At 35.3% G+C, this 25,605-nt stretch overlaps 1 protein-coding gene across 1 annotated transcript in view; it reads left to right on the top strand.

Annotated features, from left to right (window-relative positions):
* CEP128 (centrosomal protein 128) overlaps window positions 1-25,605 on the top strand; it is a 143,870-nt gene that overhangs the window by 98,311 nt on the left and 19,954 nt on the right. The window contains exons 19-21 of the mRNA XM_074868532.1: window positions 3,110-3,159; window positions 10,495-10,518; window positions 25,124-25,201. Coding sequence (XP_074724633.1) covers window positions 3,110-3,159; window positions 10,495-10,518; window positions 25,124-25,201 — 152 coding nt within the window. The remainder of the gene's footprint in view (window positions 1-3,109; window positions 3,160-10,494; window positions 10,519-25,123; window positions 25,202-25,605) is intronic.

Genomic DNA, 25,605 nt, shown 5'->3' with positions numbered 1-25,605 from the left:
ACACTCAGTTGGTGTTCATTGATGCATAGCTAAATAAGATATAAACCTTAGACGATTTGGAGTTTAACCACTGTAAATAAATTATTTTTTTTAAACTACACAAAAGTATGATCCCTAGTTTTGCAGACATTCTGAACTTGCTGTTTATTTTGAATGGTATTAAACAACTCAAACATATTTGATTTTTTTTGAATAGTTTTAACTTATAGCTCATTATAGGATTGCAAGCTTCATATGGAGCTAAAAATAAAAAAAGGAAATATGTTGATGAATATATTTCTAAAAGTCATTTCTCTTGTCTTTTTCTATGTATTATTCATCTTTTGGGAAGAGCCATCAATGCCTGAAGGTGCCTTTATGGTGTTTTTTCATTAATGCTGATTCTTCTAGACAATGTGTAAATTGATGTGTTCTGTACCCCATGAGAATAATGATATATTACTTTGAAAAAAAAACCAAGAACCCTGTGGTTACATTAGGCCTGAAAGATGATCATAGCAGGATTGTTCACAAATGTAGAAACTCATGCCACTGTGCAACTTCCTTTTGGAAAGAAAAGTTATAATCAGAGAAACTCGGACGCTGTTTACAGGATGAAAGGAGCCTCCACTAGGCCTAGTGATCATCTTTACTGTGTTACAGACACAATGCATTCTCTATCTTAAATTTATTATAACATTATTTTCTGGCACTGAATATATAAAGCATGCTTGCACAAGAACTTAAATATGGGAAGTGTTTTACAAATTATAAAACAAATCAACAGAACTTTTTGGACCAAGTAAGCAAAGTTATTCTGGCATTATAAATAGCAATGTTTAAAAGAATAATGCAATATGCTGTATTTTTATGGGACTTCTTGTATAGCTGTTTAGTATGTATTGCTTTAATATTCTTTTTTTTTTTGAGAAAACATGCTATTATTTATAGATGGAGTACTAAATGGAATCATCAGTTTAAATGCAGAACTTCTTTCTTTAAAATATGATCATAGAGGATGTCTCTGTAAAGTAGGTATATATTGTCAGTTAAATAACAGCAATACCTACCTGCCCTTCTGCGGACACAGTTTTATGAAGCATCCTGCAGGACAGCCAATTTAGGCAGTGCTACAATAAAGTAAATGGATTCTAGATATTCCTAATTTCAGATGCAGAACTTTCAAATCTGAAGACTGTAAGCAGAAATTAGCTCAACTTACCTTACATTTATAAAAGGCCTTTGAATAGAACCTTGTAACAACTTCCTTTTCACTTAGACCAATCATGTCTACAACCGAATCTCAAATATTGCATTAGAATGAAAATAGAGTGAAGTATAAGAATCATTTTTTGTCAGATGGAACATGGGGAAGAATCTTTCATTTCCCATCCCTTTCTCATAGATTTATTCCTCTTTCCTAGTTGTTTTTTGTTTTTTTGTTTTTTTGTTTTTTTTTTTATATAAGCTAGGATTACAATACAAATTTTTACCAACTCAGTTACAATAGTGGAATATACCCAAAGAAAACATACAGGGCAGCCACTTTCCAAACCTAAATTCTTACACTAACTAATGTTGATGGCAGCATATTTAGCTACCATAATTTATGTGGCAGTTGAGTCAACATACTGGAAAGTATACGAAAGAATAGTCCTGAAAAACATGAATGTGCCAAAAGAAAATGAAGAAACAGTCATTTTATTAATTTTAAGAAAGGATTTGAAAAACTGCATAGAAGATAGGAAGAAAGAACAGCAAGTCAATCTCTTTGCTTATGAAAGAAATAAGTAAAATTTTGTACATGTTACCTACATCAATTTTAAAGGACTGGTTCCTGAAAATAAGTCTCAAATAGTCTCCATGCAGTCAGAAATAGATAATGAACTATGAGAAAAGAGGTAACAGGTTAGGGTGCTCACAAGGAGGCTTCATAAGTAGAGAAAGAAAAGTAAAGGATTAGAGAAATAAAGGAAAGAAGGCAAATTCCTATCAGTAGATTATTTTAAGTAGTTTCTATTGTAAATCACTGAAGCTAATCTTTAATCACTGAACTATGCATTTATCAGTAATCTTTATTTCTTAAGGTACTTTTAGTTAGCTGTGCTGTACTTGGATGTTGAGAGAATTAACAGTCAGAATTCAGTCCTGTGAGGTTGTCAAGGCAACTTCATAATCTCATAACTCTCCTAATTGCTAGCAATCTGGAGCATATCTGGATTCAAAGTTGGTCTCTGGCTTAGTTAAAGCAGTGCTTTTCTCATGCAAAACTCATGAGTGAAGTCCTGATAGTTAAAATGGTAATAAGACTGCAGCATGTGTTCTGTTTTTCCTGCTCTCTGTGAGGTTATAACTTTAAGGTTTTACAGAATTCTAAATATGATGCAATTGATCAAAACCATAATTTTAATCATTAAAATATGTGAATGAAATAAAATTTAAAAGCAACTCATGTGACATAGTCCAGAGAACTCAAATAGAAATTAATTTCTAACATGAAATGTTACATATGTGCATGTATGTGCCAATGTATATAATTGTCACACAAGTGAATACAATATATTAGGATTTTATGGTGTAAAGACTATAAAAAATCTTTTCTAATGTATTTGTTACAATGAACTGGCTATTTCTGTTACCAAAATGGTTCAATTATAGTGACAGAAGGCAGTTCTTGTGATAATAGTCAAAATTCTCTGCATTCATTTCCCCAGGTTACTAGGTTGTTAAAAAAATAACCTACAGTAACTTTTCATATATAATTGCATAGCTTTGATGATCTACCTCTGTTTTAATCAATTTTCAGAGTGAAACACTTTTTTTTTCATTTAATTCTAAAAATGCACAAAAAGATTGATTTTAAGCATGGGCAAGTTTTTCTGTAAATTTGAATGCTTTTTTTCCCTTCATTCAAACTGTTTCCTTGTGGCTGTTCTTCAGTCACCTCAACAGCCCATGCTTGGAAACAATCATATCACTGACAAATTTCATCAATTACTTTAATCAGCTGAAAAGGAATGTTGTGAAAGCTGTAAAACAAAAAACTCACTTGACTGTTTTATACAGTACTACTTCCATCAGACCATGAGACAGGAAGTTGAATTTACAAGTTCCATTTTTCATTTTACAGAGCTACTAGAGAAGACCCTCAGAAGAGAGGAAGAAATGGGAGCTCTCCAGGTATACTTTCTATTTAATTAACTAGATACACTTTTTGTCACCCTTAAAATTACTAAATTGTATTACAACATTACAGTTTTCTGAATTCCCTGGTATCTTAAATTCAGCTTTGGAAATACAGCCAAATACAGATCTGCTAGCTAGTAATATTCACTGTTGAGTTTCTGCCCACCAATTAAGTTGCACATTAGAGAAGATTAAAGTAGTCAGTGTTCTCATATGAGTCCATCAGTGAAAAGAATGCTGCTTTTAAGTCACACTATATACTGAAGTTGTTCTGTTATGTTATACTGCTGGCTTCACTGTAACAGTATGTGAATAGGGGCAGGGCAAATCTGCACTCAGAACTGCAAAAATGTTTTATATTCTACTTCATTGGTTGGGATAGATTTTTCTGGGCTGTGTTGCTTTCTTCTGTATCTCCGAATAAAACTAAAAGTAAAATATTTTAAGTATGTATTTTAAATCTCTGAAACATTAAATGTCCGTAATCACCTTCCTGAAGAAGAAGAGACCAGTTGATGTATGCTAGGACTCGATACAATACAGTAAATCCTCATTGTATGTCATCTAGCAGTAAAGCTGTTTGTGCTAAGCACTTTAAATTTGCACTTAGAAAGTAAGATTTACCCTAGGCTCAATTCTGGAATAGTATTTAAGCATTACAGTCAAAGAAAACATACTCCTTTGAAAAGAAAATGGATAGGAAAGCAAAACCAAGCGGGAATGTCTAAATTGTAAGGCTTGAGAGTTTATTAGGGCGGATAGTGTATGTATTCTTTAGAATACAAAAGGGAAAAAAAGAAAATTTTATCTATAAATTACTTCAAACAATACCAAACATGAATATAAAAAAGTTTATACAATATGAAGAGTGTATCAGTGAAGCGACATTCTATAAGTGTACTGGAATCAGAACATTTATGAGGGAATTCCTTCTGGAAACTGTGATAAGGTACATGGAAAATAAGGAGGTGATTGGTGACAGCCAACATGGCTTCACTAAGGACAAATCATGCCTGACAAATTTGGTGGCCTTCTGCAATGGGGTTATAACACTGGTGAATAAGGAAGGAGCAACTGACATCATCTACCTGGACGTGAGCAAAGCTTTTGACACTGTCCTGCGTGACATCCTTGTCTCTAAATTGAAGAGACAAGGATTTGACACATGGACCACTCAGTGGATAAGGAATTGGCTGGATGGTCACACTCAAAGAGTTGTGGTCAACAGCTCAATGTTGAAGTGGAGAGCAGTGATGAGTGGTGTTCCTCAGGGGTTGGTGTTGGGACCGACGCTGTTTAACATCTTTATTGGTGACATGGGCAGTGGGATTGAATGCGCTTTTGGCAAGTTTGCTGATGACACCAAAGTGTGTGGTGCAGTTGACACACTGGAGGGAAGGGATGTGCCATCCAGAGGGACCCTGACAGGCTGGAGAGGTGGGCCTGTGCAAACCTCATGAAGTTCAACAAGGCCAAGTGCAAGGTCCTGCACATGGGTCAGGGCAATCCCATGTACAAATACAGGCTGGGCGAAGAGTGGATTGAGAGCAGCCCTGCGGAGAAGAACTTGGGATTAGTAGTGGATGGAAAACTGAATATAAGCTGGCAATGTGTGCCAGTCCAGAAAGCCAACTGTATCCTGGGCTGCACCAAGAGAAGTGTGGCCAGCAGGACAAGGGAAGTGATTCTTCCCCTCTACTCTGCTCTCGTGAGACCCCACCTGCAGTGCTGTGTTCAGCTCTGGGGCTCCCAACATAAGAAGGACATGGACCTGTTGGAGCGGGTCCAGAGAAGGGCCACGAAGATGATCGGGGGCTGGAGCACCTCCCTCATGAGAACAGTCTGAGAGAGTTGGGGTTGTTCAGCCTAGAGAAGAGAAGGCTCTGGGGAGACCTTATAGTGGCCTTCCAGTACTTAAAGGGGCCTACAGGAAAGATGGGGAGGGACACTTTATCAGGGAGTGTAGTGATAGGACGAGGGGCAATGGTTTTAAACTGAAAGAGGGTAGATTTAGCTTAGATATAGGGAAGAATTTCTTCACTGTGAAGGTGGTGACACACTGGAACAGGTTGCCCAGAGAGGTTGTGGATGTCCCCTCCCTGGAAGTGTTCAAGGCCAGGTTGGACAGGGGTTTGAGCAACCTGGTCTAGTGGAAGATGTCCCTGCCCATAGCAGGGGGGTTGGAGCTAGATGATCTTTAAGGTCCCTTCCAACCCAAACCGTTCTATGATTCTGTGAATTAATGAAGATAAGGCTGTTAAGGAAAATAAGATTATGTATTGACCTGAGTTTTGACCATAGGAGTTTGAAGATAAGCCTTCTCTTTTCATATAGTAAATAGAAGGCATTTTGAGGGCTAGAGGTATCAAAGAGTTAGTGTAGAAACAGTTTGATCCATTAAGGATAGACAAATTACAAGACCCAAAAGTTACACAACACACCAATCCAGCTGTTTCCTGTTCAAACAAAAATCTTGGCCTAGCTTTCTGGCAGCTCAAGTTCAACAAGGCTGAGAGCTTGTCTGCGCAAGCAGTTTACACAGGTGCATATCTAGTTACATCAATGTAAAAAGATCTCCTTTCATGTGAAGCAATTCTGCATCTGCTTTCATGTGAAGCTCTGTAGTTGACAAATTGTTGTAACGATGTTACTTCTGATTGAATGAGGAGTGGTTTTGTACTGCAGAAAGTTGCATCATAATGGTGTCTTGTGTACATATGTGCTTGCCTGTATTTCTGATGATCTGTCGAGTTCCTGACTGAAATGCTTTATGCCCTTCCCTAAGTGGTGGTTCTGATCAAGTGTGTGACTTGTAGTGCTGTGACTGTTATTTTTGTATTCAAATGCTTGATAGCAGTTTTTTGCTCCTTCAGATGCCCATGGCTTCAGTCGAAGTACTCAGCAAAAACATCTATTATTTTTCTAGATAGTATTATGTCCAGCTTAGTCAGTAAGTCAATGTTTCAAAATGTTCCCAGTCTGGGATCCTCTGTTCTTGTAACATTGTATTCCAAACTTGCAGTGGCTGAATATGTACAGCTTTGCTAGCAAATAGTTATAAAAACAAACTCGTGTCTATCATGACTGAATCTCCCTAAGCTGTTGCATCTCAACATATAAAGCATAGGAAGTAAGAGGAAAGTGAGTTCCTTTAAATATGACATTTCCCAGAGCTGAAACTGGCACTCCTATCCTTTTGTTAACCAGGTGACATGGAATATTTGTTTCTTCTCAGCCCCAGTTCAGCAAAGCATGTGTATAGTTGGTTAAAGTATGAATACTTTTGTTGAAGTAGATTCCTAGAAGGTAATTGTTTGTCAAATTAAGGATCACTAGCAAATAGCCTACAGTCCTTGGATAGGATTCCTCTGATATTGTCCTACTCAGTCCTTGGTTCAGTAGACAATAGGTCATGTTGATTGTTGTTACTTTTTGTCTACAATTCCTGGGGTCCTGTTTTGGTAAGTATCTTTATATATACAGAAAATTATGTGTGGTAAGTCAACCTTTGATGCGTTTTGTTTGCAGTCTAAACACACTGTATGTGTAAAGTATATTCAGCAAACAAGCAGATAGAAATATTGTACGTTTTAGACTATGGACAGACAATTGAAAGCAATCAAGTTGTTATGGCTGAAAGAGTTATTTCTTGTTACTTGAGCCGTGAACACTAACCATAGTCTTAGAAAAGCTGGAGACATGAAGAAATCTTCTGTGAGAAATCAGTGTACTGCTGTGGGCAAATGATGACTGGGGATACCATGAGGTTCTTTGCCATGTCTCTGCATCAGGTAACAAGAATATTCCCCAGAGCTAAGGATGTATGTTTTATTATGCTTTTAGTTTTCTCATTTTTTGAGGGGAGACAAAGAGCACCTTTTGTTAAAAATAATTTGAATGAAGTACAATTAGTGCTTCTACAATGCTGTCAGCTGAAAACCACAAAGGACAGAAAGAAAAAAACAGTTTTATGAGGATTGTTCCTGGAAATACTGGGCTAGTAGTTTTCATGTGTTCCTCTGGTCAGGGAATGTGTTGGACTGCAACTAGCATGACAAAGACAAAATAATACTTTAAGTAGACAGTGGGCATCTTTATAGCTACATCGTTCTATGTGAATCTGACTCAGGATGGAAACTGTATGTACTATACGCAGTTCCTTGATACAGGGTGTTTTGGGAGCTAGGAGGCTGATGCTTTGGGTGACATCACTGTATTCTTGGTTTTTCATTTTGAACTTGTTGCATACTTTTGACTAGAGTTTCTATGTTACACATAAATTTATATATGAAAGTTTTATATATGTTCTAGATAATATCTATGTTCTCATTACACATACACTTGTTTTTGGTTGTTACATGTGCGCTCATACTCATTGTAAGACAATTTTAGCTTGTGCGGAGTCTAGATCACATATATATATATATATATATAACCTCACTTCTTAATCCTTTGGAAGAAAAAAGGCTCTGATTATAAGGTTTTCACCTTGCCTTTTGTGAAAACTGTTCCATGGTACAAAAGATTCCATTCATGAAAATAATATGCTATGCATGATAATTGCAATATTCAACTGTATGGATGTTCTCTGGGAAAACATTTGCAAGCCATTTTCCTTTGCTTTGAAATTAGTGACATGCTAATATAAATTTAAAAATTAAGTATAAAATACAGAATCTTAATTTGAAAGTATAAATATATTGACAATGTATAAATTATCCATGGTAAATTTCCTAATACATTACATGCTAGTCTTCAGAAAATTATGTGCTGAGACTGTAAAAGCTTATTCAGAGTTTAGAATTTGACAACTAGATCATGTGCCTTCTTTAATACATGAGTCATTTTGAAGAAATTTATATCTGAATTGCTGTTCACTATCACCACACATTTGAGATGTGTAAATCCCATCTTTTTTTATAGTAATGAGTTTGGGGTTTGTTGCAGAATCTCTACATAAATATGAGTGTTTGTAACAGCCACTGCAATTTTGTGGAGGAACAAGCATCTCAAAAGAAATATTTTTGAGTTTTTCATTTTTTGTCATAAGTTTGTTCTGAAGTACTAAAATACTTAGTCTGTATCTCAGACCTGCTTCCAAGAAAGAATACTACAGTATTTAATACACTACCTTTCTGAGAAAAAAGTTTTAGTGAAATTCAGTAAACTCTTGCTTTTGCAATGTTGTAGTTGGAATCTCCAACTACCATGCATTGTGATGGGCACTAAGCAAGCTTATCTTCATAGACAAGTCAATGTTAAATTTTCTAGAACCTCATATTCTAGATTTACTGATAAGAAACTAAAACAGATGAAATAAATCTATAGGAAATCTGAGACATGTATCTGAGTTTCTTGATTCCCCACTCAGGGATAAAATCATCCTCCATTTAAAAAAAAAAAAGTTTACATTTTTGTCTATTTTTTTAAAAAAACCTCTACTTTGAAAGAGTCCTGTAAATGAAAGTGATGAGTGCATTTTTTTTCCTCTCTATACATTTGTTTTATTATTTTTCATTGGTTTATACACAGGAAGTTTTGAACCACTGTGTGTGCAGTTCCAACATCAGCCAGTTTAGTGACATCCACTACTGGCAGTATATTAGCATTTTTTTAAACAGTTGTATTTTGATAGTGTACTAGATTTACATCAGACTTGTTTATGTGTGCATTCCTGATTTCACTTTGAATATTTCCTTGTACATACTTTCCTGAACAATCTTGCTTGGTTTTTCTGTACATCTTCAAAACCAATTAGTCTGTTCCATTCTGTACATCTTCAAAACCAATTAGTCTGTTCCAGATGCTATTTTATTTATTTTTTTTAGCTTCAATTGATATAGTTATTTTTCCTACAGTATATTGTCTCACTTTCTGCCAGTGGTTTAGAATTGTAATCAAAGGTGCAACTATTGTAAGCAACTGATGAAAGCTAACATTTGCACCCCAAACATCACTCAGTGAATGAGCTTTAAACATTTCCCTAGGGTGAACTGTATTTTCTTCAAAAGGTTATACGAATAAAAGTTAGCCCTTTAGTAATCCAAGGGACACTGGTTTTCACAAATATGTAAATACACACACTATGTAAATACTGGTTTTACACAGATACAAACACCTGTTCAGTCAGTAAACATAACCATAATTTTAAAGTTTTTTTAAGACTGTAATAAGTCTAGAAGAGTCTTTGTAACTCATTTCTCCCTGGTCTTAAAAAAAAAAAAGAAAAATACTTTTGCATTCTTGCAAATGGCAAGAGCTGTTTCTGGCTCCCAAATTCTTCCATTGGTCTAAGAAATTTTTGTTGTACCTGTTGCTTCAAAAATAGTGAAGTCAGTTCAGATTTGTCTAACTGTCTTTGGATGCTACAGGAATAAATCCAGATTATTACAATCATTTTTACCTGTTGGAGGGGATAGAACTGGAAAAGTATAAGGATTCTTAGGGAAAAAAAACCCCAAACAATCAACAACAAACATACCACCTCTCTCCCATACTTTTAAAAACATAGTATCTGAGCAAGGTAAAAGTTCCTGTAGTGTCTTAATGGTCAGGTACTCTAAATGTGGGCTCACCTAAACACTTAAATGTGTGTTTTCTCAGATTACTTAAAATTATCATACCTAGTCAAGACATAGTGCCAGAGTGTACATGATCTTTATTTTACTAGCTTAATATTTTTCTTAAAGATACTTTTAAATGGAAATGGAATGTTAAAATATATACACTAAGTTTATAAATTCTGGGTTCTCTATTTTGTACTGGATTAAAACTGATACAGGCTAATTTTATTTGCATTTTATTTTTGTCTGACATTAGACTTTGATGTCATCTTGTTATTAATAAAACATTCTTCAGAGCTATTTCTGGATAACAGAAGAATGATATGGAATTTACTTTTTAGTTGTCTAATACCTAAAAGAAAACTAAACCAGATGCTAATGTGACACGAACTCCAAAACTTGCTAAATTTACAGGCACAGATGATCAAAACAAAAACCAAAGAACTTTGGGATACATAGAGGTAAAATCAACAATATTGAAATCTAATGGTATTATTTGAAAAAAAATCAGGGAGTAAATTTTTTCAAATCCTTTCTTACCTTGTTACTGGGAAGTTTCTTTTCTTTGGAACAAATTTCTAAGTGAGACAGTATGATAAATGGGTCAGAGGTCCAATTAAGTACAGCAGTTCTTATTCAGTGAGATTTTTACAAAATACCATACGTACGACCAAAAAAAGCCAAAATTAATCCTTTTCATCATTGTTCAACTTACGCTGCATTTATATTCTTTACTTTCTAATGGCATCTTGTATCTTATTTTTAGGAACGTATTATGGCCTTAGAAGTGGTAAGTTTCTTAAATTATTTTCCAAACGAATCACAATGACACTGCTGATAATTTTTCTAAATTATGAAAAATATTATTTTTATGTGTTTTTATAAAAAAGGTTGTAGTTCTGGATTTTTAACTGTCGTTTTACTTTTAAGAGAAGATGTGATAATTTTACACTGCACTTTCTGTGTAGTTTTTTGCTACAGTATTTGATCACCAGTTATATGAAATACAGTGTGATGTTGGAGTTTTTCTGGACAGTTCAATCCTCATCCTATCCCTGGGAAGAGAAATGTTGTAAATTTGAGCCATACAAAGGATGTTATTTTTCTACTGCTAACACTTCTAATGGTCGAGTTCCACATGCTAGATCTAATCATTTCAGTGACTGTTACATGTGCTTTTTACATGCTTACACAGGGAGGTGCAGACAGAATCAGTTCATCTGCCTACATCAACACTGCAACTAAAAGCATGAAGGAATACCATTTTAATGATTAATTATACATCATTTAATAAGATACGAAGTTGGAAGGATGAAAGCCTTCATGCATGTACATGCCATGAATGCAGCTGGATTATCCAGATGTCCCAAGCTAGTAGATGTATCAGGTGGAATGGCTGGGATGGGTCTCAACTTGCCCTAGCATTTCTGAACCACGCTTCTTTCCTTTTATGTAAGAATGTCCAGTAGCACATCACACAATAGTATGTATCAGGCCCATGGTTTCTATTCACTGGAAATCCAGAAAATTTCACCTAAAGAAACCAATACTGAGACAATATCAAGGCCTCAAATAAATTTTTTTTAAATTTGCTTGTGCAAATTATTATTTTATCCTTCCTGATTGTCTGTGCATCTCTGAAAACAGCTTCCGCTTTCAAAAAATATATTTAAAATATATTCAATATGTTTTAAAAAGCTTGCATTCACATATAAAAGGCCCTTTATAGATCAGAGTGCAGTGTTGGAACTCCTGCCTTGTGGGAGTAGGGAGCTAATGCTCAAATTCAGTGTCCTGGCACTTCCCATAGTGCTGTGTGAGTGTAAAATGTTGCCAGAACATTAGTTCTGTTCAGGAGCATCTCTTATTCATGGTTTGCTTGCATGACAACCAGTCAGGCATGTATCCACTGCCATCGGTTTCTCACAAACCATGTGTTAAACTGCCTGCAAATGCCTTGTCCTTTATGCTCCCAGAGCCATTTGACACAGGCAGAGGGTAATTGCTTGCAAATAGCACGTCATGCAAATTCAATCCATATTTTGGGACAATGTTTGTGTCCAGCTTTTCTGGAGCCTTTATATTTTTAATCTTTTCTACTTTAAGAAGGAAGATTTGCAAGTTGTTCAGGTAGAAGAGGAAGATGATTATTATCATCAATAAAATACAATTTTCTTTCTTAATGCAAGTTGGGAGGTAACACCTGAAAGCAAATTTGTGATGCCAAATCCTAGAGCTTGAAATCAATCACTGCTTTTGTTATTGCTGACATTGGAATATGTGTAATGTTAAGCCCTGAGGTTGCAGGCGAGAAAAGTATAGTCATCACTAAGGCTGTCAAATGCTCCCAAGGTGCTCATTTTACTTTTGCCATAAAGTTCCTCTACAATGTCAGGCAAATCACTTAAACTAATTTTTTCACATACTGTTAGTAACTTTGCGTTCCTCACTTTCTGGGTATCTGAATTTGTGACTTTTGAGGCCTGATTTTCAGAAATGCAAAGTTTTAGTAATAGCTAAATTCAGTGGAAGCTCCAGCTATATATATTGCTAAGTATAGTCAAAAGTCCGATGTTAGGTAGCTGATAGTGAATAGTTTTGACCTTTATATCTCTGCTCCAGTTCTGAGGATGGTAGTGTTCTTTCTCCTCCTCCTCTTCTTAAAAAGAAAATACGCACAGAGTAATACACGGTGTGAATATGTCAGGATGATAGAAAAGCCCTTGAGGAAAAGAATGAATAAGGCTTGCTGTTTAAGGGATCCTTAAGAATCCTTATATTTATAGAGTGTATGTCTAGATAGCTGTATATCTATGCAGCTTTTGTAACAATGAGGACATAATAGTTATGGTACTCATATATTTGTACATTCATCATCTGTTATTTGAGTGCTCAGAGTGCAACATCAGGAAAGTACAACCAGTTTGTGATTTGTGTCAGGTTATAGAGAATGGAAATGGAATAGAGACATAAGGTATTAAATTCAAATTCAAACAGAATCCTTAGAGAAAAAAAAATGTCAGTTGTGTAGAAAAATCATTTTCTTAGGAGAATATTGGAAGAAAGGTGTCATTTCATGAGATTTGCAAAGGGCAAGATACAGAAAGGGGCAAGAGAAGGAAAAGCCAGAACACAAACATATACAAGCTATACAAAATACATAGGAAAGCATCAAGTCTCCAGAGCTGTTTTTAAACTGTGAGACCATGGGATGGCTGGGTTAGGAATCTCATCTGCATTTTCTTCCACAGCATTCTTATTCTGCTTAATACTAGGAAGAAATTGCTCTGCACAGGAATAGGTGAAGTTTAGTGCAGAACTGTCTGAGATTTAACACAGGTGTGAAGCCTCTTGCAGCCACTTTTTAAATTGTTTCTACCCTGCACATACCTTTTTAAGCAACAGAAAAGACATGTACATCTAACAGTAAATGCATTTTTAAAATTTTTAGATTAAGATTTCGACCTAAACAAACCATTTTATGCAATGACCTGAAAAATGTGTACATGTATATATTTGAGAGATATATTTGGTAGCCCACTCTCCTCCCTTTCTCTATAATCTACTAACTTCTGCCTCCTGCACTTGCCAGTAAAATTGTAGTAGCCATGTGATGAACTTGGGAACTTAGGCAAAAAAAAAAAAAAATTGGGAAAGAAATGTTACAGGAACCTAGCATATTCTTTTCAGAGCTCTGAGTAAATAAACTTTCCAGGCCTAGCTTAATCTAGCTCAGTGATTTGTGAGTTTCAGCAAACTAGGGAGGTCTCTTGCATCATCTTTGAGCCCTATTAGCTCCTTCTCCTTAAAAGGAGCTGAAGAACCAAGGTGTATTCTGGAATAATCCTTCAACTCGTGGGAAGTGCCAGGGGAGTAACAAGTACAGGCAAAACTAAGGTTTTGAGTGCCTAGAGATTATGTGTTTTGTTTGGCTCTGTTTTTGGTTTAATACTGTTTAATAAAGTGAATTTAATTATTATATAGCTATTAACAAGTAGTTTTCCCGATTACTTTATTAATCAATTATGTAGTCTGAAGTTTTGCCAGAATGAATACAATTTATCTATAAATAAGGTGAGTTAGTTTATACTTGAGTGTAGCTTAGTTCTTACATACAGGATTTGACTTTATATTATTTAGAGAAAGGTGTATGATTTTCTTGGGAAAAAGTCTATCATTCTCAGATATAGCTACAGGGGGAAGTGTACCCAATTCTCATGAAGATGTCAGGGTGCATTTATAAGCGTACACTGCTATGATGCCGTGCTTGTGACTTTAGTGGGCTTCTATAAACTACATCACATTCTTTGTGAGCATAAACCGCAAGTCAGATTCCTCTGCTTTAGTAGTACTAGATTGACATAAAAGGCTGGGAATTTTAATTTGAAATCAGCCACGTCCTGAAGCTGTTCTAGTGAACATATGCATTCTCTATCCTTTGATCAATAAGACAGCTTGCTGCTTTCAGTAGAGAACCCAGAATTGAGGTTAGCACTTGTTTAGAATACTTGGATCAGACTTTTCTGGACATGATTCAACTTTTTGTTACAATGTCATAAATCTAGGTTAACTCCAGTAATGCTGTAAGTATTCTGCAAAATTGTTATTTAATATGAATTTCCTTTCCACTATGAACACTTAAGTATTTTCTTGTAACTCATATTTTATGTTAATGAAAGTAAGGTTCTGAATACCAGTAAAACAAATACCTGTCTGCACACAGTCAACAATGTAAAAGCTGTTAGATTCTTCTACTGTAGTAGCAGGCTCAAATTTGCATAAATTTTATGATTTGTCACCCATTTTAAAGGAAGAATTGGAAGGGTGACAATGCCCCATGCATTTCAGAGAAAGATTATGTGCATCCATTTTAGGGTGCGCTCGCTGTCTGTGTCTCCCAATGTGCTTTCTATCAATAAGTAAATTTTGCTGTTAGCTTTTGAGATTATTTAATGATTGTCATACTTTGTATGTTTGAATGTTTAGGAAATCCTGAATCTAAGGGTTAATGCTTTCTTCTACCCTTGGTTTGCTTCTGTAGTATCTTGCCAAAACTACCATTACATCAAAGGCCTTCTGGTCCTCCCAGAACACAGCCATTCTTTGATCTTCTAAAAATGACCGGGAGAGGAGCAGCAGTCTGAGATCCTCTGTCCTGCCTGCCTCGCCCTTTCCTTTCCTTTCATCCGTGAGCCAGTGTGTCACTTCCCTTCACTGGGGGTGGAGAACTTTCCCAAGGTTCTCCAAGTCCTTTCTCTGCTCAATCCCACCAAGTAACTTCTGCCACCTGACGGTGCTTGCAGCCAGCTGTTTTGTTTTCTCATGAAGCTCACCTCCTCTTCACTTCTTCCTTGATGTTGTCTTCTGCCTCTACATATATATTGCTCTTGTTGAATACCCTGCTACTTATACATCCTCTGCCCCCTACTATTTGGTGCTTTACTACTACTTTTAGTTTTTTGTTACTACAGCCACTTCTAGTTTTCTTCCACCAACATTTTGATGTTTTTCTCTGTTAAGAGAATGATTTTTTTTTTTTAAACAATTGCCTTTCTCTCCCATTCATGCTTATTTCTCACTTCCTGGCTAATTGTGGGGTTTAGAGTGGGAACCAAAAATTCTGAAATAAACAGATTTATAAGATTCTACACAACTTTTCTAATTTATGGATTTCATTTAAGGCTTTGTACTTGCACAAAGTCCACAAACTAAACATACATGTATATTTCTAATGTCACCTCTTTAATCCCCCTTCCCATAAAAACTGTTATATAACATTATTTTTAAATTACTCTCTATTAAAAATGTTCTTCACTATTTTGTAAAAATGAGTTACTAAATTAATGTAAGAAATAAAATAACATATTGTTACAAGAAAATTTATACTTGCGTTGAGACTTCGAATACTAAATTTGCAGATAAGCGTGATCAAGAATATCTTATTGTGTATTTGTTAAAGCATATTTAAAATATTGGCCTGAGAATTTATTGCCTGTAAATGACAGGTTACAAAATGTAGGTAACTCTGTAAACTTTATTAACCTGCTCTTTGTTTGGCGGTCAGGATGGCAGTTTATATTTATTTTTTGACAAAGAATCATGATCCATGTCTAATGACTTGGTCTAATAACCTCATAGTTTCTCCAACAGTGATATCAGTAATATGATACATTACAGAATGACAAAATGGTTGAGGTTGGAAGGGACCTCTACAGGTCATCTGGTCCAACCCCCCTGGCTCAAGCAGGGTCACCTAGAGCCAGTTGCCCAGGACTGTGTCCAGAGGGCTTTTGGATATTTCAAAGGACCAGAATTCCACAACCTCCTTGGGCAACCTGTGCCAGTGCCTAGTCACCCTCACAGTGAAAAAGTGTTTCCTATGTTCAGATGGAACCTCCAGTGTTTCAGTCGGTGCATTGCCACTTGTCCTGGCACTGAGCACCACTGGAAAGAGCCTGGCTCCCTCTTCTTTACGCTCTTCAGGTATTTTTACACATTGATGAGATCTCCTTGAGCCTTCTTGCCTTCAGGCTAAACAATCCCAGCTCTCTCAGTCTTTCCTCACGGGACAGATGCTCCAGTCCTTTAAAGAATGTTAGTTGCCCTTTGCTGGACTGTATCCCATATGTGTCTCTTGTGCTGGGGAACCCAGAACTGGACCCAGGACTCCAGATGTGTCTCACCAGGGCTGACTAGGGGAGAAGGATCACCTCCCTTGACCTGCTGGCAACACTCCTTCTAATGCAACCCTTACATTAGCTAAGTAGAAAGCTCCTTTCAATATTGTGAAGATGTGTTCCACATGTTGCAAATATTGAACATTTTTGCCAGATTTTAATAAACCAAAATCCTCTCAGTTTTCCATTAGAGAAAGTAAAAATCTCAGGATAAATCTTTATTACAAAACACTGTAACTCTTTAGATATCTTAAGTTATTGCTCTTAGTTTAACTAGAAGTAGTAATATACAGTGGTCTTCACTTTCATTTTTTTGAACATAGTATGTATATGTATGTAAATATGATTTTAAAGAGAGATCCTATGTGTTCCAGCCACAAGATTCTCGTTAGAAATGTTGGCCTTTCATCTGTGGAATGTGTATTTATGAGTTCTTCCACAGAACAGATGATGCTTATAACTTGATAAGTAAGACATAGATACATGTGGTATAGCACGCTTTTCTTGTTTGCTTTATATATCACAAAACAAGTTAAAATTATGTTTGACGGCAGACTATTGACTAAAATGTTTCTACTGTGCTGCTAGGACCTTCATTATATTTAAATATTTTATATTTGATCAGATTATAACCTTAGGAACACAGACATCAGTTACACCTATTGATGCTACCATAGATTACTTCCTTTCCTCTCATAGTTGTGCATCTTTTGATTAAAATGGGGAAATCTGTAGGCCAAGTTCCTAATTTTTTTCCTACTCCGACACTGATTTGCTGTGAATCCTTGGTTAAATCACATCTCTTTGTATTTAAATTTTTCTCAGCTGTAAAACTGAATAATATTTTTTCTTTCCCATGTGAAGGCTGGGTTAATTGAATTTTCGTAATGCTTTCTGGAAGTCTTGATGAAATACTGTTAGCATACAAAACATTAACATAAATTACATGTCAAGACTTTTAGCCAGCAAAGCTCCAGAAAGTTGTAGATAGCATTCATGAATGAATGACAAGGAAGTCTTTATACCTTTTAAGAATGTGTGCCCACTGACATTGCTGTACTGTACACACTCTGCCTCTTATTTTTTTTTATTTTTCAGTAATTATGTCTGGATGTTTTTGATCAAAATCTTAGTGAGCAATATAGACTCTCAAAAACTAGTCCCGTGGACCCCCAATAGTACTCGGGCCACTAGCTGATGATTCACAGAGAGCTGGCTTGTCAAAAGACCGCACTGTCTCCTCCACATTTCCAGCTGCTAGTATGAATCAAACAACTAAACATTCATTAAATACTTTCCTAATATTTTTCCGTGTCAGTTACCGTAGTTACCACAGGGATGTTACGTGTTCATGAATGAGAGAAGAGATGGTCCATGTCATTGCAAACAGGAAAGGAAGCATCAATGAAGCTCTCAAGTAAAATGTGGTCCACCCCATGCAAAAATGTCTGGAGTCTAAATTAAAAGTTCAATTATTTTGATATTTGCAATGTTTTATTAACAAAGGTCTTTTGTTTTTTGTTAGTATAAGTGTAGTTTGTGCTCAAAAAACTGTCTTACTAGTTAAAACTTTGTTGAAACAATGTAGTATAGAAAAAAAGGCAATTGAACTTGCATGTTGTGTAGCTTGATAAATTTATATGTGTCGCCTATCTTTGTAAAGGTAAATTGATTTTTGATGTGCTGAAATCAAACAATGGTGTAGTTGTAGTAATGGTATACATGGAATACAAAGATACAAAATACATTCTTTGTTTTCTCTTAAAGTTCCCTCTATACATACAACGTTCTAGGTCACAGAATGTCCTGGCTATCATGGAATTTGCCTGGCAGATGAAAGTCAACAAAGAACCTCAGGCCTCTTAAGTAGAACCACACCCTGTGTAAAAGAAGAGCATATGATGTGTTAATCTAGTGCTGGTGGTAGAAGTGGACAATGCATAGTTTTACCGATGTTAACAGGGAAAGCAAAGGATACCTTTATATATGCTGGGTGCATCCTATTCTTGCTATTTAAGTATTCAACATGCTAAGGCCATTTAAAAATAAGTCATCATAGGTCACCTTTATCATTACATCTTTCATCTGAATTGTGAGTAACTGCCTGCTGACATGCATTGCAGTGAGTTAAAACTACAGTTGCATTTAATCTTTTTATGGGTATTCTTTGGGGATTAGCTAACTGTTACTTAAGTCAGCTCTAATTTTCAAAAATATCTGTGCAATATAGGTAGCCATTTGTTTTTACCTACCTCAGAAAAGAAAGGAGCACTGTACTTGAAAGTCAATTAAGTTTGGTTTCTGGTTTATGTTTATGTGTTTTCAGTATATCAACTATAAAGGCAAATGTTAGGAGGACTATATACAAACCTGCTTTGATTTATTTGCATTTAGCATTGCAGCTTTTAGACTAAAAATAAAATGTGTATCTGATTTTGATTTGGATCTGTCCCTTGAGATAAGTGTGAAACTGCCTATCACCAAGAATAGATCAATATAGGAAGATTAACTGTTCACATGCAGTTTAAACATCAAAGTGTTTGTATGAAGTCATGGAAAATGAGTAATTTGTTTTATCATTCTTTGTGAAAACATAGAACACCCCTTTTCAAAGTAAATAATCTTTATTTTAAAAACAGAAAGATTAATAGCACTCACTCTATGGAAGAGACTGCTGTTAAGTAAAATACCAGTTGTACTGACTGAAGCAGTGTTAATGGTGCTTCTCCTTATCAGTACCATCAGTGCACTGTATCAGTACCTTCTGTTCCCTGTTAAACAATGAGCAGACAGATGTGATTGCTCTTTTTAGGATTATTTGTATGCATTATGGCATACAGCTTTCTGATTTCTGGGAAAAAAGTTAACAGTACTTAATTGCCCTCTATGTCAGGTGCTTCTATCATCCTTTTTCACGTTTTATCTGTGCAGCTAAATCCATCTCTTTTAATAGAATAGAGTGTAGTCATTAATGATACAAGTATAACATTTGATCAACACTGAGGAAGTTGCTGTACATTTCATTAAATTACCAGACCAATTCTGTGGGCCATCACCTTTCCCTCCCATTCTTCAACCTATTCTTTTGTTGCTGCCTTCTTTATGGAATTTCCCCTAACAAACTTGGCTTTTTTCTTTTCCTGTTTTTATTTGCACATCACTACCATTCTTTTCATTGGTTTTATGAAAAAGGCATACATTTCTGTCCCTGAAAATGTTAGCGTGTGAGTTATCCTATTCAAATGACCTCACAGACTGCTCAGAAGGCTGTGAGAATTTTAGAATATAAAAGGAACCGTTCTGGTTAAGACCAAAGGTCAATCTAGCCTGGCTATAGACATCACAACAATGGCCAAAATAAAATGCTTTGGGAAGAGTGTATGAACGGGACTGACGTATATTTTGTTTCCCACTCATTCATTCTGATTCCAGCTATTCAAATCTCTGAAACTTCCAGACTTAGATGTAGTTTCTACAAATTTGGAACCCTTCCATGGTCTTTCTCATTCATAAACTTGCACAGTTTCCTGCTTAAACCCATATAAAATTTTCTGTCTTTGTGACTTCTGATTTTGTGTAAACTGGTCATTTCTTCCCTCAGGCATCTGTCTTCCTAGCTGAAGAGTCCTGTTTTTTTCGAGTCACTGTATTTAATAATTTCTCACGTGGAAACAGCGCTCCATGACTTAAATCATTCTTCTTGCTCTTCTCTGACCTTTCCCTGTTTCTGTTCTGAAAGAGGTCCACAGCTGCACTCAGTAGTCAAGATGCAAGCATGCTGTGAATTCATACTTGGGAATAATTATGTTCTCTGGCTTTTTTTTTCCTTTGCTGATTATATCCAGCCTTGATTTTGCTTTTCTGATTGATATTGAGCACTGAGTTAGCAAGTTCTTGGAAATATGTATCATTACCCTATGGTCTACTTCCTGAGCAGTAATGGTTAGCTTAGAGCCCATCATTTTGTGTGTGAAGTTAGGTTTAAATTTCAGAAATCCAAGTAGCCTATATCATCCTTTATCCACATGATTCTCAGTGAAACCAAAAAGCCAAAGGCTGAGTATGTGTATAACCTGACCCTTGAGGAGAACAGATGATGAGCATCTTCCTTTACACCATTTACAGACAGTGATGACATAAGGTCTTGGCACTGAAATTTAGAGAAAGAATTGAAAAATGGAATGGCTTAAAGCATGGGCTTACACTTAGGGCCTGAGTTCCTTTTATACTGAGAACAGATCACAGGTAGTCTTTATTAAAATGAGGAAAAGAAAAGCAGAAATCTTTGTAGTTGGAAAAAAAAAATGCTGTTAAGTTAAATATACTTTACAGCATGCTGAAGAACCACTACATTAAATGTGTCCTGTAACCCAGGCAACTTTATTTCAACTCTGTGTGACATCTCAAATGTACATTTTTCTGCAGTTCATAAGTAGAATACCTTAGCAAAATTTGTTAGGTAATATATAATATAAGCTTAAAATATTTATGGTTTAATTTGGTGGTGGACCAAGAAGAGAGATTGAGGGCTGTTACAATTTTGGGGTTATTTCCTGTGAGGAAGGATTTTATTTCTGAAGGAGTAGGGGAGTTGTTGGTGTTCAAAGTAAAAAACTTCGTGGACATGTCCATCAGATCTGTGTGATATTAGGATGACTGCTCAACATTAGGATTTAGTATTTTATTTCACATATAGTCAAATTTGGATTGCTTAGGGTCTCTTGTCTCATTTCCCAGCCTTAGAATATATTTCCCAGCCTTAGAAATGCACATGCAGGCTAGTACCAAGGGCTACTCTGGGAAGAAGCAGGAAACACTGCATCGCATCATAAATTAATGGAGTGGAAAATCAATGCTTTGATGAACATAAGGCCATTGTAAATGAAGCCTGAAATATGAATGAATACTGCTTTATTGTGGTAAAAGTGAAATGGTTGATTCTTACAAGAGGAAAATATTAGAGATTGATAGATACCTCTAGGCAATTTTACTTTCCAGTGGAGATGTATAGTACCATTTGAAAAAGAAAAAGAAGGTATTTTATAGCTATAAAAACATTTCTATATTATGATCTGTGAAAAAAGCTTTAAACGCAATATGTAGGTTTCCTGCCTGATTGAATCCTGAAAGTATGAAGAAGAATCCATTTTACACGTTCATTATTAATATATGACTGCAGGTTCTAGAATTCTTTTCTGGTAAAGAACCAGATATGTTAGGAAGAATAATTTTTTTTTCTCCTTATAAAATCTTTTTAGGTGAATTTTGAAAGTAAAAAAACCTGCTTGCAATTAAGTTATACATTAAAATACGAGACTTCTTATGAAGATAATACAATAAATTTTAGTTTTGGTTCAAACACAGCTAGCTAAGTGTGAAGCCTACTTAAATTCCTTTCTCATGCAACAGGTGAGAAATAAAGAAGTACTGTATTCTTGTTAGAAGAAATAACCTCTGTTAATTCTTATTTTGAGGTTTGCAAATCTGATTTGCCCTACTTTATTCACTGGAAGACAGCACAAGTATGCACCTTTCTGCCCTTCCAGGCTTTTTCCAGCATTTGCTGTGGTCAGTTGTCAACATCGCAGTTAAGGACTTTTTTATACTGGGTGTCCTCAGTGCTGCCCATTTCAGGAAATGATTTACCTGTCTTTCAGACATAACTTCATATATTTAGTCTTGTATAATTCCTGTACATTTTAAGAAATCCAAACAAAATTCTTTGTTTTACTCTATTTCGCTTTTGACAGTTCTTCCTGTACTTCTTGAAATCTAAAATATCCTTCCTTGCTGGTCAATCCTTTTACCCCATTTTATAGTCTTCTTACTCTTTTTGTTGTTCTTGAAGCAACAATTCATCCAACCCTCCCATAAAATTCTTTCCCCCTACCTGTGATGATGGAGTTGTTACTGTTCTAGCACCTTTGACTGTGATGTTCTCTGCTGTGTGAAGAGTAGAAATTATCCTGGAAAAAAGGGTCAGATTAGGAATTCCAGAATATTTTTCCCCTACTGCATCTTGCATTCCTACTACAGAATGTAACAGTGGGATGAGCATGCCCTTTTTTAGCTAAGCATGTACTCTAAGGGTAAAAGTTTATTCCTAGAGGGTGGGAGATATTGTTTGAACCTCATTAGTCTCAGAAGGAAAAAGAACGCAAATATCTGGAAAACTGATTTAACCAGGTGGTTGTTTTATAGAAATAGGTCCTGATATCATCAGCATATTAACTGTCAGTACAAATTTTTCCTGATTAGAGAAATACTTTTACATACATAATATTTTTGTATACATATCATTACAGAAACAGAAAAAACAGTCTCACATCCACTACCTAATTTATTTTATTGGGACTGAATATTGGTTACAAGTTCAGTCCTGTGAGATGCAAATGAATCCCATTATTTATGAAACTTGACCTTCATTTGTTAGGGAAAGCATATTTGTTACAGTCTTAAAAACTGAATGTTTGGAACTGCTAGGAAAGAAGCAGACAACAAGAACAGACATCATTACTTCTAAATTAGTGGTGTGTCTGCACTTAAGCTACTCTGTTCAGTTCTGGTTCTCCACTCCTCACTTCTCCATTTTAAGAAACACAGAACTAGAGAGGCTACACAAGACATGAGAATGATCAAAAGCATGAAAGTTCTTCCATGTGAGGAACAACTAAATACACTAAGACTCTTCATCCTGAAAAAGATCTGAATGGGAAAGATTGCAAGAGGTCTGTAAAATGAGAAGTTGCAGAGAGAAGATGAATAGAGATTGGTTGTACACTCTCTCTTATAGTAAAACAATGAGAGAGCATGTAATTAAGTTAGGAAGTGGTTCGTTCACAGCTTTTCATATATTATGTTACTGTAATCTTTTCATATATTATTGTAATTTGCAATATTGCTTATAAATTATAGGAGCAATGGCTTGTTTAGTTCATTGGGCAGGTAACTGCTTGTCTATATAATTAATAGCAGCATGTAGGAAAAAAGATCTGTGGTCACTAGATAGTTGTAGCCATATAAACAGTAATTTTAATAATACTGCTGTTAATGTATGATAATATATAAATATGTAATCTTTATGTACAATATATATTTCCTATAATGCTGTTTAATATATTTCTAAGTTAATGTACCTAGTGCATTGATATACAATATATAATATCCATTCTATTTGTAATGTGATCAATATTATTTAAAAATATTAATATAACAATATTGATATTATCTAAGCTGCCTGCTCACATGAGTGTTTATTTCATTGCTGTCTCTCCCATTTAATTTTTTAATAAATTTTTATGTGATTGATTTTTAACTAAAGAAGTATACTTATGAGCTACACTGTTAAAGAATCGCATTTTTCTCTAAAGAATGAGCTTACATGGATATACGCTTGTTTTATAACAATGAAGCCTGTAGACAGTTCCTTCAGTGCTAATCATTGGTAAAGTATTTTTGTAGTTTGTGAATACTAATGATGTTTCATGGTTTATTATACCCAGCATAGTATACCATTATAGTCTTGACTCATTGGGTTGCTTTTGAAGATTGTCAGGGAGTTTTATGTGATACAAAACACAGCTTTTCGGAGTAGACTGCCCTTGTGCTGAGAGGTTCCCACTGATTTTTTCTTATCCTGGAGTGATTGAGTTTTAGTCTCCTCAGGTCTTAAGTCTGGGATCTAAATGGGATGTTTTTCATGTTGGTCAGATCGAGACTTTCCAAGACTAGAAACAGAGCTTTTCTCGTTAAGGGCAAGTTAACTCAGTTTGCACAGATTTTACAGCATAACAATATTTGACTTCAGGATTGATTAATTTTATTTGTTGTATAGATTTTTTCTTTAAAGTGCCAGGGCAGTAATATGGTTAATGAAGCCATCATTGGTAGATTGCATAATTAGGCTAACAGCATCTTATCCAAGGAAGTGTGATTTATAGAATTGTGGAAGGAATACCAACTGTTCAGAAAGTACAAACAGTACTGTTTCTGCTTGCTCTTCAGCAAATAATAGAAGGGCAGCATTTGAGAAGCTACAGAGGCATCTGGCTTATGGGGCGTGACTACTCTTTGTGCATAACCAACCAACTTCACCTGTGCACAAAACCCCAAGCATGATACCTATTTTCTTCTGTTCTTTGCATCTTGCTATAGACTACATTTTTTGTGTCATGGGTGTGGATCTGAAATCTTGTTGTTGACTCCAACCCTAACTCTCCCTAGAGTGGTAATTCATTTTTTCAGCAGTACATACCATATGTCTAAGCCAAAAATATGAAATTTGATTGCTCTATATTTAACTAAGTACTAACTGCACATATTTGTATTTAAAAAAAAAAAAAAGGATGTTTCTGTTATGTGTTTAACTACAAAGATATAAACATTGAGTACAGATTTATGTTTTTGTTAAATGCACTTTACTCTCTGAAGTGCAATAAAGGAAAATTTCATTCTGAAGGCTACATAAACTCTAAAATTGTAAATAAGTACTGTTCTGCTCAATAGATTGGTAACTATTCATGGAGATTCAAATTAAGGAAACTGTGCTGTGTGTTTTATTTTATCCTCCTTTTTCCTGAACAGCCTGTTTACTGTTGACCTGTTTAATTTACAAACACATACATACCTCTAAACCTGTTTCCATAGATGTAATAGGTTTTTAATGTTTGAGGGGGCTGAAAGAATTGATTATGTTTTATCTTGTGTTCTGTTCTTTAGAGTACTCGAGTAGCTTTAGACCATCTGGAGTCTGTTCCTGAGAAACTGGGCCTTTTAGAAGATTTCAAAGATACTGGAGTGAGAAAGATTTCATTTGACTCTTTCAGTAGTTCTAAAATATTTTGGTTAACTACTGTCCTCTCCATATGTATAGATAAATTCGTTAATGAGATATTTAAAATTACACGTGTACATATTATACAGACAAAAACATACAGAAGTTTGATTTCATGTTTATACAGTTTTTTTTTTAAGGTTATAAATTTAGTCCTAATTAGTAACACTGCTGAGGTCCTCCATAATGTAAACAAACATTGATAACTGGGCATAATAGGTCAAGTCCTAATTACTGGTTCGGTATATTTGTATTGAGTGGTGTATTCTGATATTACTTGTTAAAAAATGAAATTTTTGTAATGAAATAAATTAGGCCAGTTATTTTAATATTTAAAGTAATGAGTGAAAATAAGTGTGCTTTACAG

The sequence above is a fragment of the Strix uralensis genome, chromosome 4 (assembly GCF_047716275.1).
Source record: "Strix uralensis isolate ZFMK-TIS-50842 chromosome 4, bStrUra1, whole genome shotgun sequence".
Classification (NCBI taxonomy): domain Eukaryota; kingdom Metazoa; phylum Chordata; class Aves; order Strigiformes; family Strigidae; genus Strix; species Strix uralensis.
The sequence above is the reverse complement of the archived record's forward strand: the minus strand, read 5'-3'. Positions and strand labels throughout refer to the sequence as shown.